This window comes from Carlito syrichta, unplaced genomic scaffold (genome assembly GCF_000164805.1).
Source record: "Carlito syrichta isolate Samal-C Ts95f unplaced genomic scaffold, Tarsius_syrichta-2.0.1 Scaffold180901, whole genome shotgun sequence".
NCBI lineage: Eukaryota > Metazoa > Chordata > Mammalia > Primates > Tarsiidae > Carlito > Carlito syrichta.
This window is the reverse complement of record NW_007124997.1, coordinates 303,658-316,872: the sequence shown is the minus strand read 5'-3', so window position 1 is coordinate 316,872 and position 13,215 is coordinate 303,658. Positions and strand designations below refer to the sequence as shown.

The window sequence follows — 13,215 nt, the reverse complement described above, 5'->3', positions numbered from 1 at the left end:
ACTGCACTCCAGTCTGGGCGACAGAGTGAGACTCCAACTCAAAAAAAAAAAAATGCATATAAAACAACCAAAAATATATGGGGGGTGGGTATACAAGGTTTTGTTTGGCCTCAGGCTCCAAGATGGTGTGGGAAGGTGCTGCTCAGAATTCAAGAGTGAGGGTCTTCTAAGGTTTGTTTTGTTGCTTTTAAAAAACTTTTTCTTATTACTAAAGTAACGCATACTCATTAAAAACAATCATCTGAAAGCAACCACCTGAGGAGGAGAACAAATGGAATACATATTGCCCTATTTGCTTGGAAAATGCAAGGTTTACATCTTGAGTCAGATGGAACCATCTTCTATTTTTTGCTCATAAATGTTAAGAGGCAAATTAGAATCCTCTCCTGCTGTTCCTAGAGAAGAGAGCTCTGTAGTTGTGCCTGCTCTCTCTCTTCCCTCCCATGAAAGGTGGGTGTGGAAGAGAAGGCTAGAATAGAAGGCTCAGTCCTTTTTTTCTTTGAGAACCCACCTATTCCCAGAAAGTTGTATTCTGTAAGTTCAGTTTCCCTGTGCCGTGCCAGCAGAGAATAGACCCCAGAGCAAAGTCCACTGTCTTGAGATTAAAGGAGGTCTTGTTTATTAGCTTCTTCCAATATCCCAACAAGTTATACAAGTATGTACACACACACACACACACACACACACACACACACACACACACACACCACAACATAACAGAAAATCTCCTCAAAAACCCTAGTTGATTGAAGATAATCGATTTTTCCCCAAACCTTTTCAATCAAATTTCTGTGTGGCTAACTTGGTTTTTTTTTAACTACATTGTTTTAAGTCAAAAGATGATTTAATGAGTCTCTTTTAAATAAGTAGCTTTCGTCATCTACTTCATTGAATATTTATCTGGTATCAAGTAGCTACAAATTGTTTTTCTTTCTCGCATTCACTAGCAGGAGCTTAGCAAACAGACTCTCAGTCCCTAAGAAGCCTCTAGAATTTTCAACTTCTCTCAAAGGATCTTGATCACTGAGCTTTAGGTTTTACATACCACACAGTTCTTGGTCATTGTGTGGCTGTTTCCGCCCTAGGGATAACCTGTGGGTGGAATAGAGACACATGTGTGTTGTTAGACAGCTGGCAAGTCTTACCTGGGTGTGCTCCTGACTGGGTATGGCGCTCAGACCCGTCGCTGCCATATATGTGCTGCCAATGGTCTTGATCTTTTCAACTCCACTGAATTTTGGCTTGGACAGCAGCTGGGAAACAATGCCAACCATCCGGTTACTCAGCTGAGCATTTTGCAGAGAATTCTTAAATTGTAGCTCACAGTAATGCCAAAGTGACCTGTTTCAATCGCTGTTTATTCACCCTTAAGCCTTGGGCTTTGCTGGGAAAGAAAACTTTTATGCATTTCATAAAGAGCATGTCCTTGGAAGGAAGTACAGTATAATGATTTACTTCCAGTGAGCATGAATTACCTTTCAAACTTTGCTACTGAAGGAACCAAGGTAAATTATGATGCAAATGTTAACGGCCTCAAATAAATTTCTCAACTATGTGTTTGCAAGGCATAAATGCAAAATTATGATCCAATGAGTGAGGCCTTCCCTGCATGGTCAGGGTGATTTAGGACCAATTATTACTACTGAGAATTGACTTTTTTTGCCCTTTGAGTGCCTGAGGGGGAGGGTATGAAGATCTAGAATGGTTCTGTCATCAGCCTCAGTCCTAATATTTCTTGTTCGGGTACCAGTTACCAGCTTCCTACTCGACTCCTTCATAATCTACCACATTCAATCTTCAAGTGGGAGGAGAAAAGGTAAGAATAAAAGCAGAAGCTGGAGGAACAGTGAGAAGGGATGGGTGAAATGAGTGAGTGAACGAAGCCTTGGAACGTTCTGTGTCTGCTCAGGAAGGCAGGGCTCAAACGGCACCAACCAGAGACCAAGAACATTTTCTTGCTCCTTCCTTGGTACTCCCACATTCAAAGGAGATTCTTTCAGGATTACATATCAAAAAATTTAAGATAGGTGAGCATATCTCCCTATCACCTATCCACATATCCACTGTCACTCACCCATTAGTACCGGGAGATGTTTATTTTACTGCGGAGCAACTGAGGCAGACATGCCACAGTTTTCCATGATGCACTTGGTTACTGGTTGTCTTGACAAAGTGCACTTGGTCCCTGGTTGTCTTGACTTCACCATGAATATCTAGTGTCAGCCTCGTGGTAAGTATGGTGATAGGGGAAAAGGCATAGGGCCCACAAGACATTTAGAAGGTTGGCCTGAAACCATTGTGTTACATAATCTTGTCACTGTATTTCAAAATTCCATGAATCATGATGAACATATGCTCCCAGACAGATGTCAATTTTCCTCTATTTTGCATGACAGTGATAAGAATAGTGAAACTGCTACATCCTTAAAACCAGAGGGGTGCTTGTTCTTGCCAGAAAATAGAACACATTATTCTTTATGTACAAAACCAAAAAATGACACCTATTTAAAATTCTAAAACATAGACTTTGTCCCTCTAAAATATGATGTATTAGCCTCCATATGTGTTGCATTTTTAATAATAAAATATGTCATTCATGCACGGTCCAAGTTGACATTTGACAAAAACCTTGAAGTATGCACAGACATGCCAATAATTTATTATAACTCATTGTCTTTTTATATATAAGGAATAGGCAAGTATTTTCCCTGGAATCCAAACCTTTGTAGAGAATTCACTAGCATACTGGATACATATTTCATCTAACAGATTTTGGTAGCTATTCCTAGCAGTCATATCAGCTTCAAAAATACAATGTATTTTTCTCCCCCAAACTAGTCAGGGACCGAAATAAAGCAAAAGGCTTTAATACTCTACCAGAAATTATGCCAAAGGACAAGTTTTAAAAGACATGCTACTATACTGAACTAACTTCAAATTCAGAGAAGCCTCGAGATGCCCTTCAAAGGTGACTCTCGGTACCTACATCATCAAAGTCGGCGATGATCTCATTCAGGAGCCGGAGACATTCCAAGCCCTCCTTGTTCACATCTGATTCTGTGTAAAATTCTTTGAAATCCGGAATGGAGGCAAACATGACACAGACGCAGTCATAGGACTGGTGGTATAAATCCTACTCAGGAGAAAAGTAAGAGCTGAGCACAAGAAAACCTGTTAAACAAAAACACTCCAAATACTAGTGTTTCATCATGTCAAGATTCGCAAAGAAATCACCCAAGCGCCCCATCCAGTCCAGGCCCATTCTACCCTTGCCACTGCTTGCAGGGAAAGGCTTCCAATGAGCTCCATGCAGGGCTTCCCTGCCACTACCAGTTTCTATTCTGTGCTAAGTATGGTTAAACCTCTCTGTCATCTCGTCCATCGAGAATGGCAAGGGACCAGGGAATTCTGACTTAGTAAAAAGTGTCCTTTAAACAACTGAATGAAACAAACTGATCTTCCAAACTACCAGATTGTCCTAAAATAATTCGTTATGGCTAGATTATTTGGATGGGAGTCTTTATGAATTTCCCTCTTTCATATCTCCTGAAAGAAGCAGATAAAATTCATCAAGTTTCATGCCAGAAAGAATCGATAAAACTTCTCAGGTAACTTACTCATATATTAGATACTAACAACATTTACGGAGGATATCCTTTTGGTTGTAACTAGAAAGAGGCTCATATATCTTCATTCATAGACATGAGTAAAATTACAATGTTTTATACACACAAGTTCAAGTTGTTTCCATAACCTTTCTAGCACAGTGACACCATCAAACTCAATAAAGATTTCAGAAAGGAATAGTTGCTAAGTGGGCATGGGGGTTAGTCCTTGGTGTGCAAAATCTGCCCTCCCACTGACAAGAGCTCTTCAGAGCCCTGAGATGGCCCTGACACATGAAGAGCCATTGTGGACACAGTGCAACAGAGAAATGGCTCCCTCCACCAGAAAACATGGAGAGTTCTGTTAAGACGACTAACCTCTGAGTGCAGGGAAAATGCTAGGTTGTTGTTTTCTGTGTGCCTGGCAGGGCAAGAGAATCGATTTTACATAAACTTTATCAGTAAGCTCTGTTTTTGGGGCGCCCAGATGATCGCTTAGCAGAGAACAATCGCTTAACTAGCACTCTAACACCAAGGTTTGGTGGCCCCTCAGAATAGCTGTTCTTGCCATAGTGAGATTTCATCACAGACACAGGAGGACACGGAAACTCAACTAAAGGTCACAACAGTTTCGAGAAAAAGCTAGATTCGTGACATGTTCCTGTTCTCAGGGCCAGTCACTCTATAATGCCTTCCACTACTGCCTCAAAATCAGTATGAAATGCCTAAACAATAAAATCAAGGTTTTTCATTTGTATTCTGTGCTCAGTATGGTGGAGGTGACTTGCTGTGAAGACCTGTACTTTCTCCCTCTGCAAAGTTGCTTCTGTGGACACTCATGCCCTTGGTAGGCAACTGGTGACACAGACAACCGCCAAGGAACAGGTTCAGTAATGCAGACTGCAGCCAGGGAGTCAAGACAGCAGTAAAGAGATAACCCCCGAGGAGTCTGTTTTGGTAAAAAAGGTCAGTTTAATAAAAGTAGTGCCTTTTCTTGAGGAAAATGGTACATTTAACAAGGCAAGGGCATCTTTTCTATACCCTGCATTTTTTTACTATTGACATCAGCCAGAGTGGCCTCCCTGGGAGATGATGATGAGAATAAGCGTGACAATAGCTAGCACTTCCGGCATGCTGTCACATGACAGGACGGGCACCTCTGTGAACACTCTTACATGCATTACTTTTCCCTGACTACAATTCCATGAGGCTGGTACAAATGAAGAAACTGAGACATGGGGTGGCCACATTACTTGCTCGAGATTGCAGTCAACAAATCTGACTGAAGATCCTTTCATGCCAATACTCCATTTTATACTTTTCCTGAGTCTCCCAAAGACCTTGGACTGTGCTGCTGAATTTGGGGCTGGCAAGGGGACTCTACTATCAGCAGGTCCTGTCACTTTACCTTTTTCTCTGGAGTCCTTATGGATGTCTAGAAACAGGAAATAATAAAATTCAAGACAGAACTGATTGGAAATTTGGATCCAACATGTCATCTTACTCTACAGGTCTCAAATGGGGATGCATGGGACCCATGGGGCTTCCAAGAAGGCAGAAGCCTGGGCCTCCCCACTGACCAACTGACCCTTGTACCCTAGAGTACGGACAAGCATGGACATCATTTTGAAAAGCTACACGGCCCTGGGCTCAGTGGCTCAGCCTGTCAGCCCAGCACTTTGGGAAGCCAAGGCAAGTGGATTGCCTGAGCCCGCAGGTTCAATACCAGCTCGGAAAACTTGGCGAGACTTCATCTCTACAATAAATTTTTAAAAAATAGCCAGGTGTGGTAGCACATGCCTGTAGTTTTGGTTACTTGCAAGGCTGAGGTGGAAGGTCGACGCTGGGGTGGCTGTGAGCATGCCACTGCACTCCAGACTGAGCAACAGAGTCAGACTCCAACTCAAAAAAAGAAAAGCAAAGCTCCACAGATTATTCTGCTGCACAGCCTTGACTGAGACCATCAGACTAAGTGAGGAAATGGAATTCACTAGAGCTGGGCTAGTGACCATGGCTCCCAGCTGGCTTGGGGGAAGGGCCAAGAACACCCTCTGCATTCCCTCCCTCCCTATCAGTGGGGCCACTCGGAAACCTTTGGGAAAGCAGCCAGGGGAAGCACAAATCACTGGTCCCCTAGTTCTGGGCCTCAGGGTGTCCAAAGAATATGAGTACTTGAAAACCAGGGAAACTTCTGTGTTTCCTAAACCCTCTGGAGCCAGTGAAGCTTGCAAGGCCTAGATCATATTCAAAACTCATTGAAAGGTCCCTTAGGTCTTTGGATTGGGCATGGGACCAGAGACATGCCCTGAGATTGTCTCCCACTTCCAGAGGATCTGAAAGTTGGGGTAGAGCAGATGGATAGCCTTTGAGGAGATTTTGGAATGTAGAATCTAGAATAAGTGACCAGTGTCCAGCTCATAGCTATCCCGACACATTACTGAGCTACAGAGTTGAATGTGAGCTAGATATCATTTTTAACATTCACTGGCCTGTAACCATTTTGCTGAACAATCTCAAGGAATGGAAAAAAAATCACAAAGTGACTGCATTTCTGTGCCCAATGTCCCTTTCAGTTTATTAAGTGTGTCTAGTTCTTTTCCTAACCTGGATGAAAAATTGGGACAACCCTGTGGCTCTCCATGTCACTCTTGGGTAAAGCAAAGTCCTCTCATCAATAATCTAAATATCCAGCTCAATGAATAGTTAAAACTCTGGCCCTGGTTGAGTGAGTGGCCTGTACCCTTCCCCAGTTTGGGCCTACAGCAGGTGGAAGGTGGATATGGTTGGTGTCTTCTCTTTCTCTCTACATTGTACTGCTACTCTGATGCTTCCTAACATGCTAGCCAGACTGGAGAACAGGGGAAGAAAGAAGGGGCTAACAAGGCAGGACAATTTCTATTATCTGAGTCTTGCTCCCTGGGTACTGAAACCTGGCTCTCATCTTGCGGATGTTTTCCTGGGTGTTTTGAAGATGTCCCCATCACTGGACATTCCACTGGAGTTTCCTGTGATGGGGCCATTCCCTGCCTGCTGAGTACTACTCTCTCAGATCGGGCTATTCTAGCCACTCTGCTGGGGTCCCTTCGCCTCTCCAGGCAACTTTGTAAAAATGGGTCTAAAGCCACCTGATGCCAATTCTTTTCTTGCTTGGCCCATAAGCAACACTCATACCCTCTGCTGCCCAAAACAGTCTAGTTGCATCTCCGACCACTGTCCCCAACTTGGCCCAGACATCCCAACAGTCCTCGCCCATGGCATTTCCATGTGTTAGGACCCACCTGTCACCTGGGTCACCCAGTTGGAGGTGCTTCCAGAACCACTCAGAGACCCAAGTCATGGGGTACATCCCAAGCTGAGCAGTTCAGGTCTGTTCACTAGACTAGAGGTCAAGGGGGACTGTCACCCTCCTCTTTAGGAGGGGACTCATTTCCACTACATTTTTTCCAAAGACCCTTTTCCAAGCTCCAGTCTTCGTGAACTCCATGCGGGTCAAGAGTCATGTAATTGGTTTTCAGGGAAGGCATTTGTAAGCTCTTACACTGTTTAGTGCCTCCTTTGAAAAAGGAGAACAATGTTTTGCTGGTGTCACAGGACAAAATTCACTTTGACACCCTGTCACTTGCACATATACGCACCTCCTACCAAGGGCCTCCACACATCAGGCTTGATACCAGATGTTAGGGACACAGAAACAAATAGTATAAGCCCTTCCCTCAAGGAACTTACAGTCTAGTTGGAGACACAGAGCAAATAGAGAAAGTATAACGAAGTGTGATCAATGCTGCTCATGTCCAGTTGCAGTATTTGGGGCTTCTACCCAGGCTGGCAGGGGAGGGGTGGTAGGTTCTAGAAAATGTTCAGAGCTGCTGACGTTCTGGTCTCCAACCTTCCTGACCAGTGCTCTCTCTTACTGACTTAGGCTGTGTAACAAGAGCTTCTCATCTTGCAAGATTTCCCAATTGTCCTAGGTGGGAACCATTAGGCACCTGGTGTCTCCAACTGGATGGTTAATTGATTCAGCAGAGTCACATGACTGGAAAGTACAGAAGCATTTATTGAAACCCCAGTGGTGTGCTAGCCTGACCCTTCTGCAGAGAATGAGTGCTATAGAGGGATCTGTCTGGTGGGCGCTGGGAGGAGGTCTCACCCCCAGCAGAAAAAGGAGAAGATATTTGTGCACGAGGTGTGTTAGGTTGAGGCATACATTCACAGCATTTGTTTTTGGCCTGGAAACACTGCAGTGTTGGGAGTTTGTTTATCATCTGTCATTTGTCATTTGGAGTGACAATGTTGTACTTGTGAATACGCCTTGCATTTTGCAGATTTGAAGAAAGTTAGTGCTATCTGTGGGGTAAAGATGATGGAGCGTCAAGTGGGAAAAAAACGAATACCTCCAACATATTCTTGTGTTTGAGCTTAACACAGGAGTCAGGGCAGTGGAGGCAGCTTAAAACATTTGTGCTGCATATGGGGAGAATGCCACCAGGGAAAGCATGGCAAGACAAGGGTCTTGTCGTTTCCAAGAGAGCCATTTTGACCCGAGTGATTCTCCACATTCAGAAGGACCATCGGGCTTTGTTGAAGACCACTTAAATGCTTTAATCCATGATGACCCACATCAGTCAACTCAGGAACTGGCAGATGTGATGAACTCTGACCAGTCAACCATCATGGGACACTTGCATCCCATAAGCAAGGAAAAAAACCCACTATAAACTTATGCAACAACCTACTATTCCCCAGATATTCATGGTGGCATCTGTGGCTCATGTGGTTTGTTTTGAGCATGGCTTGGCTCTCTGTGAACGAGGTTGCCTACTATGTGGGGACTCAGCAAGGGGTCAATTTGGTGACAAAATGCAGCCTTCTCTGTAGTGGTGAGAGCAGGCATTGACGTTGGTTGAAAACACAACCTCGAGTCTTATTTTATTTTTTTGTTATTTTTGGCTTATAGGCATACCTCATTTTATCATGCTTTGCTTCATTGCACTTTTGCAGTTAAAGTATTGTTTACAAATCGAAGGTTTGTGGCCACCCTGCATTGAGGAAGTCTATTGGTGCCACTTTTCCAACAGCCAGTGCTCATGTGTCTCTGATCCAGTCACTTTGGGCAATGAAGTATTTATTAATTAAAGTATTTGCAGTTTTTAGATATAATGCTATTGGTCACTTACTAGGCATAAGATAATTTTTATATGCATTGGGAAACCAAAACAATGTACAACTTGCTTTATTGTGATATACTGTATTGCAGTGGTCTGAAGTCAAACTCGCAACATCTCGGAAGTATGGCTCTATTCGTTTTGGCTGGAGTCTCGTTTCCCTGTGATATTTCCAAAAGACTCACAGAACAGCAAAATTAGGGGTTCAGTGGAAATGAATGAGTGTGGTGAAGTGCTCCATGCTCCTAAAACTACCCTGAGCCTCTGCGTGCAGGCACTGAGTGCTCAGCACCACACAGTTCAGTCGGAGCCAAGAAGGTGAATGCTGTCTGTGGGGCTTTTTCCTCATCACCAGACATGGAGCAAAATGATTACACTGGATTTTGCCTTCGACTATATTCAGACTCTAAAAAGTTAGGGCAAGAAGCCTTCTTTGCAGACTTTTAATCAGCTCCCAGGGGCAAGGATTTCCAAATTTGCACGAGTATGGAGTATTTGCTTAAAAGCTAGCTAAAAACTCTTTACTGCATGCCAGGCATAATTCTAAGAGCATTCTAGGAAGTATTGCTTCTAAAATTAATGATAGTCATGGAGCCAGGTGTGATGGTTCACACTTGTAATCCCAGCACTCTAGGAATTCAAGACCAGCCTGGGCAACATAGTTAGACTCCCTGTCTTTACAAACAAATAAAAAAAAAATAGGTATCTGTAGTGAAGTACTTCTGTTGAGACAAGAGGATCTTGAGCCCAGGAGTTCGAGGCTGCAGTGAGCTATGATTATGACACAGCACTCCAGCGCCTAGGGACAGAGTGACACCCTGTCTCTAACAACAACAACAAAAAGTAAAAATAAAATTAGTGATAGTCTCTGAGAGGACTGAGGCTGTGGCCCCACAGTTAAAGGTGTCTGGGCTGAGGCGGGACCTATGCTCTCAGTCACCTCGCAGGGTCCAGGAAGTTGAAAAGGTTCATATGGGCCCCAGAAACAGCATAAGTGGCAGGTGCTGCCGGCAGCCCTTCACTTTAAGAAACATTGCTCTTGGTTTCAGGGCCCTCTCTTGGGCCCCAGTGTCAGCCATACCCTGTCTCACCCCATCTAGAGTCCACTGGAAATGATCCCACTCCAGGGATAGCAGGTTGAACAAAGTTTGGAGCCTCTGCTTAGGGAAGCCCCCAGGAGGGAGAGAGCTCAGGCAGGATGCTGCTATTTGGTCCTGGCATCAGGGAAGGGACAGAAACTTTGATGATAGCTATACTCTTAAATAGCCCAGGTGCCACCAGTATTTAGATGTGAAAGATCACACGATGTCAGCCCTGCCAGGCCTGGAATTGCAAGGTCATGCGTACAGCACTAGGTCAAGGAAATAGGTTCTTCCATTCAGGGACAAAGCCGGTCTAGGGTAGGGAGGTCTGATTGCCACAGGAGATATTCCACAGAAGGAAGGGGCAGGACTTTGGGATGATTTATGCATTCAGACGCGTCTCCTTAGAACAGCCTTATTATGTGTTTCCAGAAAGAAACAAAGCAACAATAAACCCCAAACCCTTCCTTCCTGACACTCTCTGTGGGATCTTGTTCAAGCCCTTTGTGGTGGGGTCTGTTTGGCATGCAGTGCATTTCTCATGGGGACTGTAGTTGCCAGACTCTCCCTATTCTCACTGTTTGCTATCCAGTCACTGGTGGAGTGCAGGGTCTCTGAGTAGACAGCATGGCCTGCCCTGAGGGTGGCGGGCCCTGGAAGCTCCTTGTAAGTTTTTAGTCCCCAAGTTTCACAACGGCTGCTTCAGTATCACCACCCCACACATTTACCCACCAAGAGAAACTGGCAGTGAAATATGGACTGTTATAAGCAAAGAGAGTTCTGTGTTGTATGACTAAATACAGAGAACCCTGCAGTCCATGAGCTGGGCAGGAGGATGCGATCACTTGGAGTATTTCATCGATATGACATCCCAATTTAAGATTCAGTGTTTGTTGCTCTCTCCTCCTGATCTGTCAGGCCAGCAGCTAGGAAGTGCAAACCTACCAACACATGGGACTCATTTTATCCTTTGGAACACCAAAGATCCTTAACATGCCTGTCATGGAATATGGTGCCATGAGTACTAGTCAGAGTCTGAAAAGTTCTGAAACTGAACCTTTGTTCATTTGCCTACAGGGCTGTAGCTGGCCACGGTCTGGTGTACACTGAGGGATCCCGTGCTTCCCGAATGAAGGAAAGAGCTGGAAGCTCGGTGCACAGGCACTGATCATCTACAGGGGAAATTGTTTCAGTACTTAAAGACAGGCTCCTATGTCCACACAGGCGTGCAGTAGCCATGGTAAGATCCCCAAGGAGTTCACCTTCCTTATGTGACACACAGGGAAACAGAGCACAGAGCTAGTTTCATCTAAATGTGCTGATTTCAACTGTGTTCTTGAAAAGTTCTCAAACTGCCCATGCAGTGAGCCAGTGATATAGCCAGGGTTCAGCCAGGGTCCTGACTTCCTGCTCCAGCTCCTGCAAGGCCAGTCACCTGTCCCACCATGCCCACGGAGCCATCTGGGGGGCTGCAAGCTACCGAAGATGCTTATGTGTATTTTTAACACTTATTTGCCTATTTTTGTTGCTTGTGCTTTTGAAGTCTTAATCTTTCTCTCTCTCTCTCTCTTTTTTTTTCCTAAACCTATATGCACAATTATTTTCCCTAGGTTTCCTTTTAGTATTATTATAGGTCTTTAAGAGATCTTGAGTAGACTTTGGAACACGGTGGGAGATGGGGTCCAGTTTTATCCTTCTGCATAGGGCTAGCCAATTTCCCCAGCATTACTTATTGAAAAGGGTGTTCTTACCCCAATGTATGCTTATGTTAACTTTGTCAAAGATCAGTTGGCTGTAGACATGTGGCTATATTTCTGGGATCCCTGTTCTGTTCTATTGGTCTGTGGGTCTATTTTTATACCAGTACCATGCTGGTTCGGTTACAGTATATATGTGTGTGTGTGTGTGTGTGTGTGTGTGTGTGTGTGTGTGTATACACACAGCCTTGTAGCATAACTTAAAACAGCAATGCTCCTTTGGAGGGAAATTTCACCCCCACCCACCCAGGTTATGCAGTGACATGAAGGTCTCAGCCCTGGCCCACAGTCAGGTGTCTTAGGAAGTGAAGGAGTCTCCTCAAGCTGGTGACATCTGCACTTTGGTGCTGTCTTTCCTGTCACATGTGTCCTACCTGCATGGATGTGGGCCCCTCTTCAAGTTTCCAAGAAATGCCCAACTCACCTGGAGGATATGTAGTGTGATGGCACTGTGCAAATGTCCCGTTCTCTATGTCATGCAGCTACAAAGCAAGAGACCATTCTTCTCCTTTTATGGATGGAGGCCGAGGCTCCGACCCTGGAAGTAACTGGCTCAAGTTCACAGGAATTGACAATACTGGGACTAAGATTCGAGGCCATGCTGTGTAGTGCTGGGTTATATTCTCCTTACCCTGCTTTTCCTTCTTATTTCCAAAAGGGCAACGGTGTTCTGATGCTTTCTTAGAATAAGCCAAGCAAACAGGAAAGATTAGAGAGAACCTGTTATTCCTGGCGGTCCGACCCAGGGAGGCTGTCAGGAGGGACCAGGAAGGGGTTGCAAGGCTGTGCGGCCAGAGAATTTTCTGTGGCCACCTCAGAGCTTCATAAAGCTCCCGAGATTCAGGGGTTTTACTCTGAGCTCACATCCAGGAAGTCATTCCTGTCAGCTCACCCCAAATCCATCTCCCTTTGCCCTTCTCCCACCTGCCCCAGTGGGTTCTTCTCAGGTCTTGAACTAGGTACTTTCCTGGTGCTTGGGAAAAGTAGTCCCTGGAGCCTGGAATGTTCTCTCCCTGATCCTCTTCCTCCCTGGCCCCCATCTCCCAACTAGTTTCCAGCACTTTCTTTTCAGATTCAGATTCAGAAGCCACTTTCTCATGGCAGCTTTTCTAGACTCTCATACTTACACTCCCAGTGTTAGGGTCATAACAGGATCCTGTCCCCAGGAGGTTCGAGAAGGGTGAGGCCACCTTTGTCCGGTCTATCCCCGTATCCAGGGTCAATGCCAGCTCAACCACAGGGTAGGAGCAACATAGGGAACACCCCAAATTTAAATACTAAATCTCCCGTGCCTTTGGGAGGCTGAGGTGAGTGGATTGCCTGAGCCCATGAGTTCGAGACCTGCCTGGGCAGCGAGACCTCATCTCTACAATAAATCAAAAAAATCAACTGGGTGTGGTAGTGCATGCCTGCAATTCCGGCTACTCGGAAGGCTGAGGAGGAAGGATCGCCAGAGCCCAGCAGGTTGAGGCTGCGGTGGCTGGAAGTGGCCACTGCACTCTAGTCTGGGCGACAGAGTGAGACTTCAACTCAAAATAAATAAATAAATAAATACTAAATCAACAGCTAGACACATAAACATGAAAAGTCTCCTGCTAACAGGAACAGA

At 44.9% G+C, this 13,215-nt stretch overlaps 1 protein-coding gene across 1 annotated transcript in view; it reads right to left on the bottom strand.

The window, feature by feature from the left end:
- Positions 1-13,215, bottom strand: part of ADCY2 (adenylate cyclase 2) — a 314,510-nt gene that overhangs the window by 23,564 nt on the left and 277,731 nt on the right. The window contains exons 19-20 of the mRNA XM_008051507.1: positions 2,987-3,133; positions 1,146-1,253 (exon numbers count right to left, since the gene is read on the bottom strand). Of these exons, the coding sequence (XP_008049698.1) occupies positions 1,146-1,253; positions 2,987-3,133 (255 nt within the window). The remainder of the gene's footprint in view (positions 1-1,145; positions 1,254-2,986; positions 3,134-13,215) is intronic.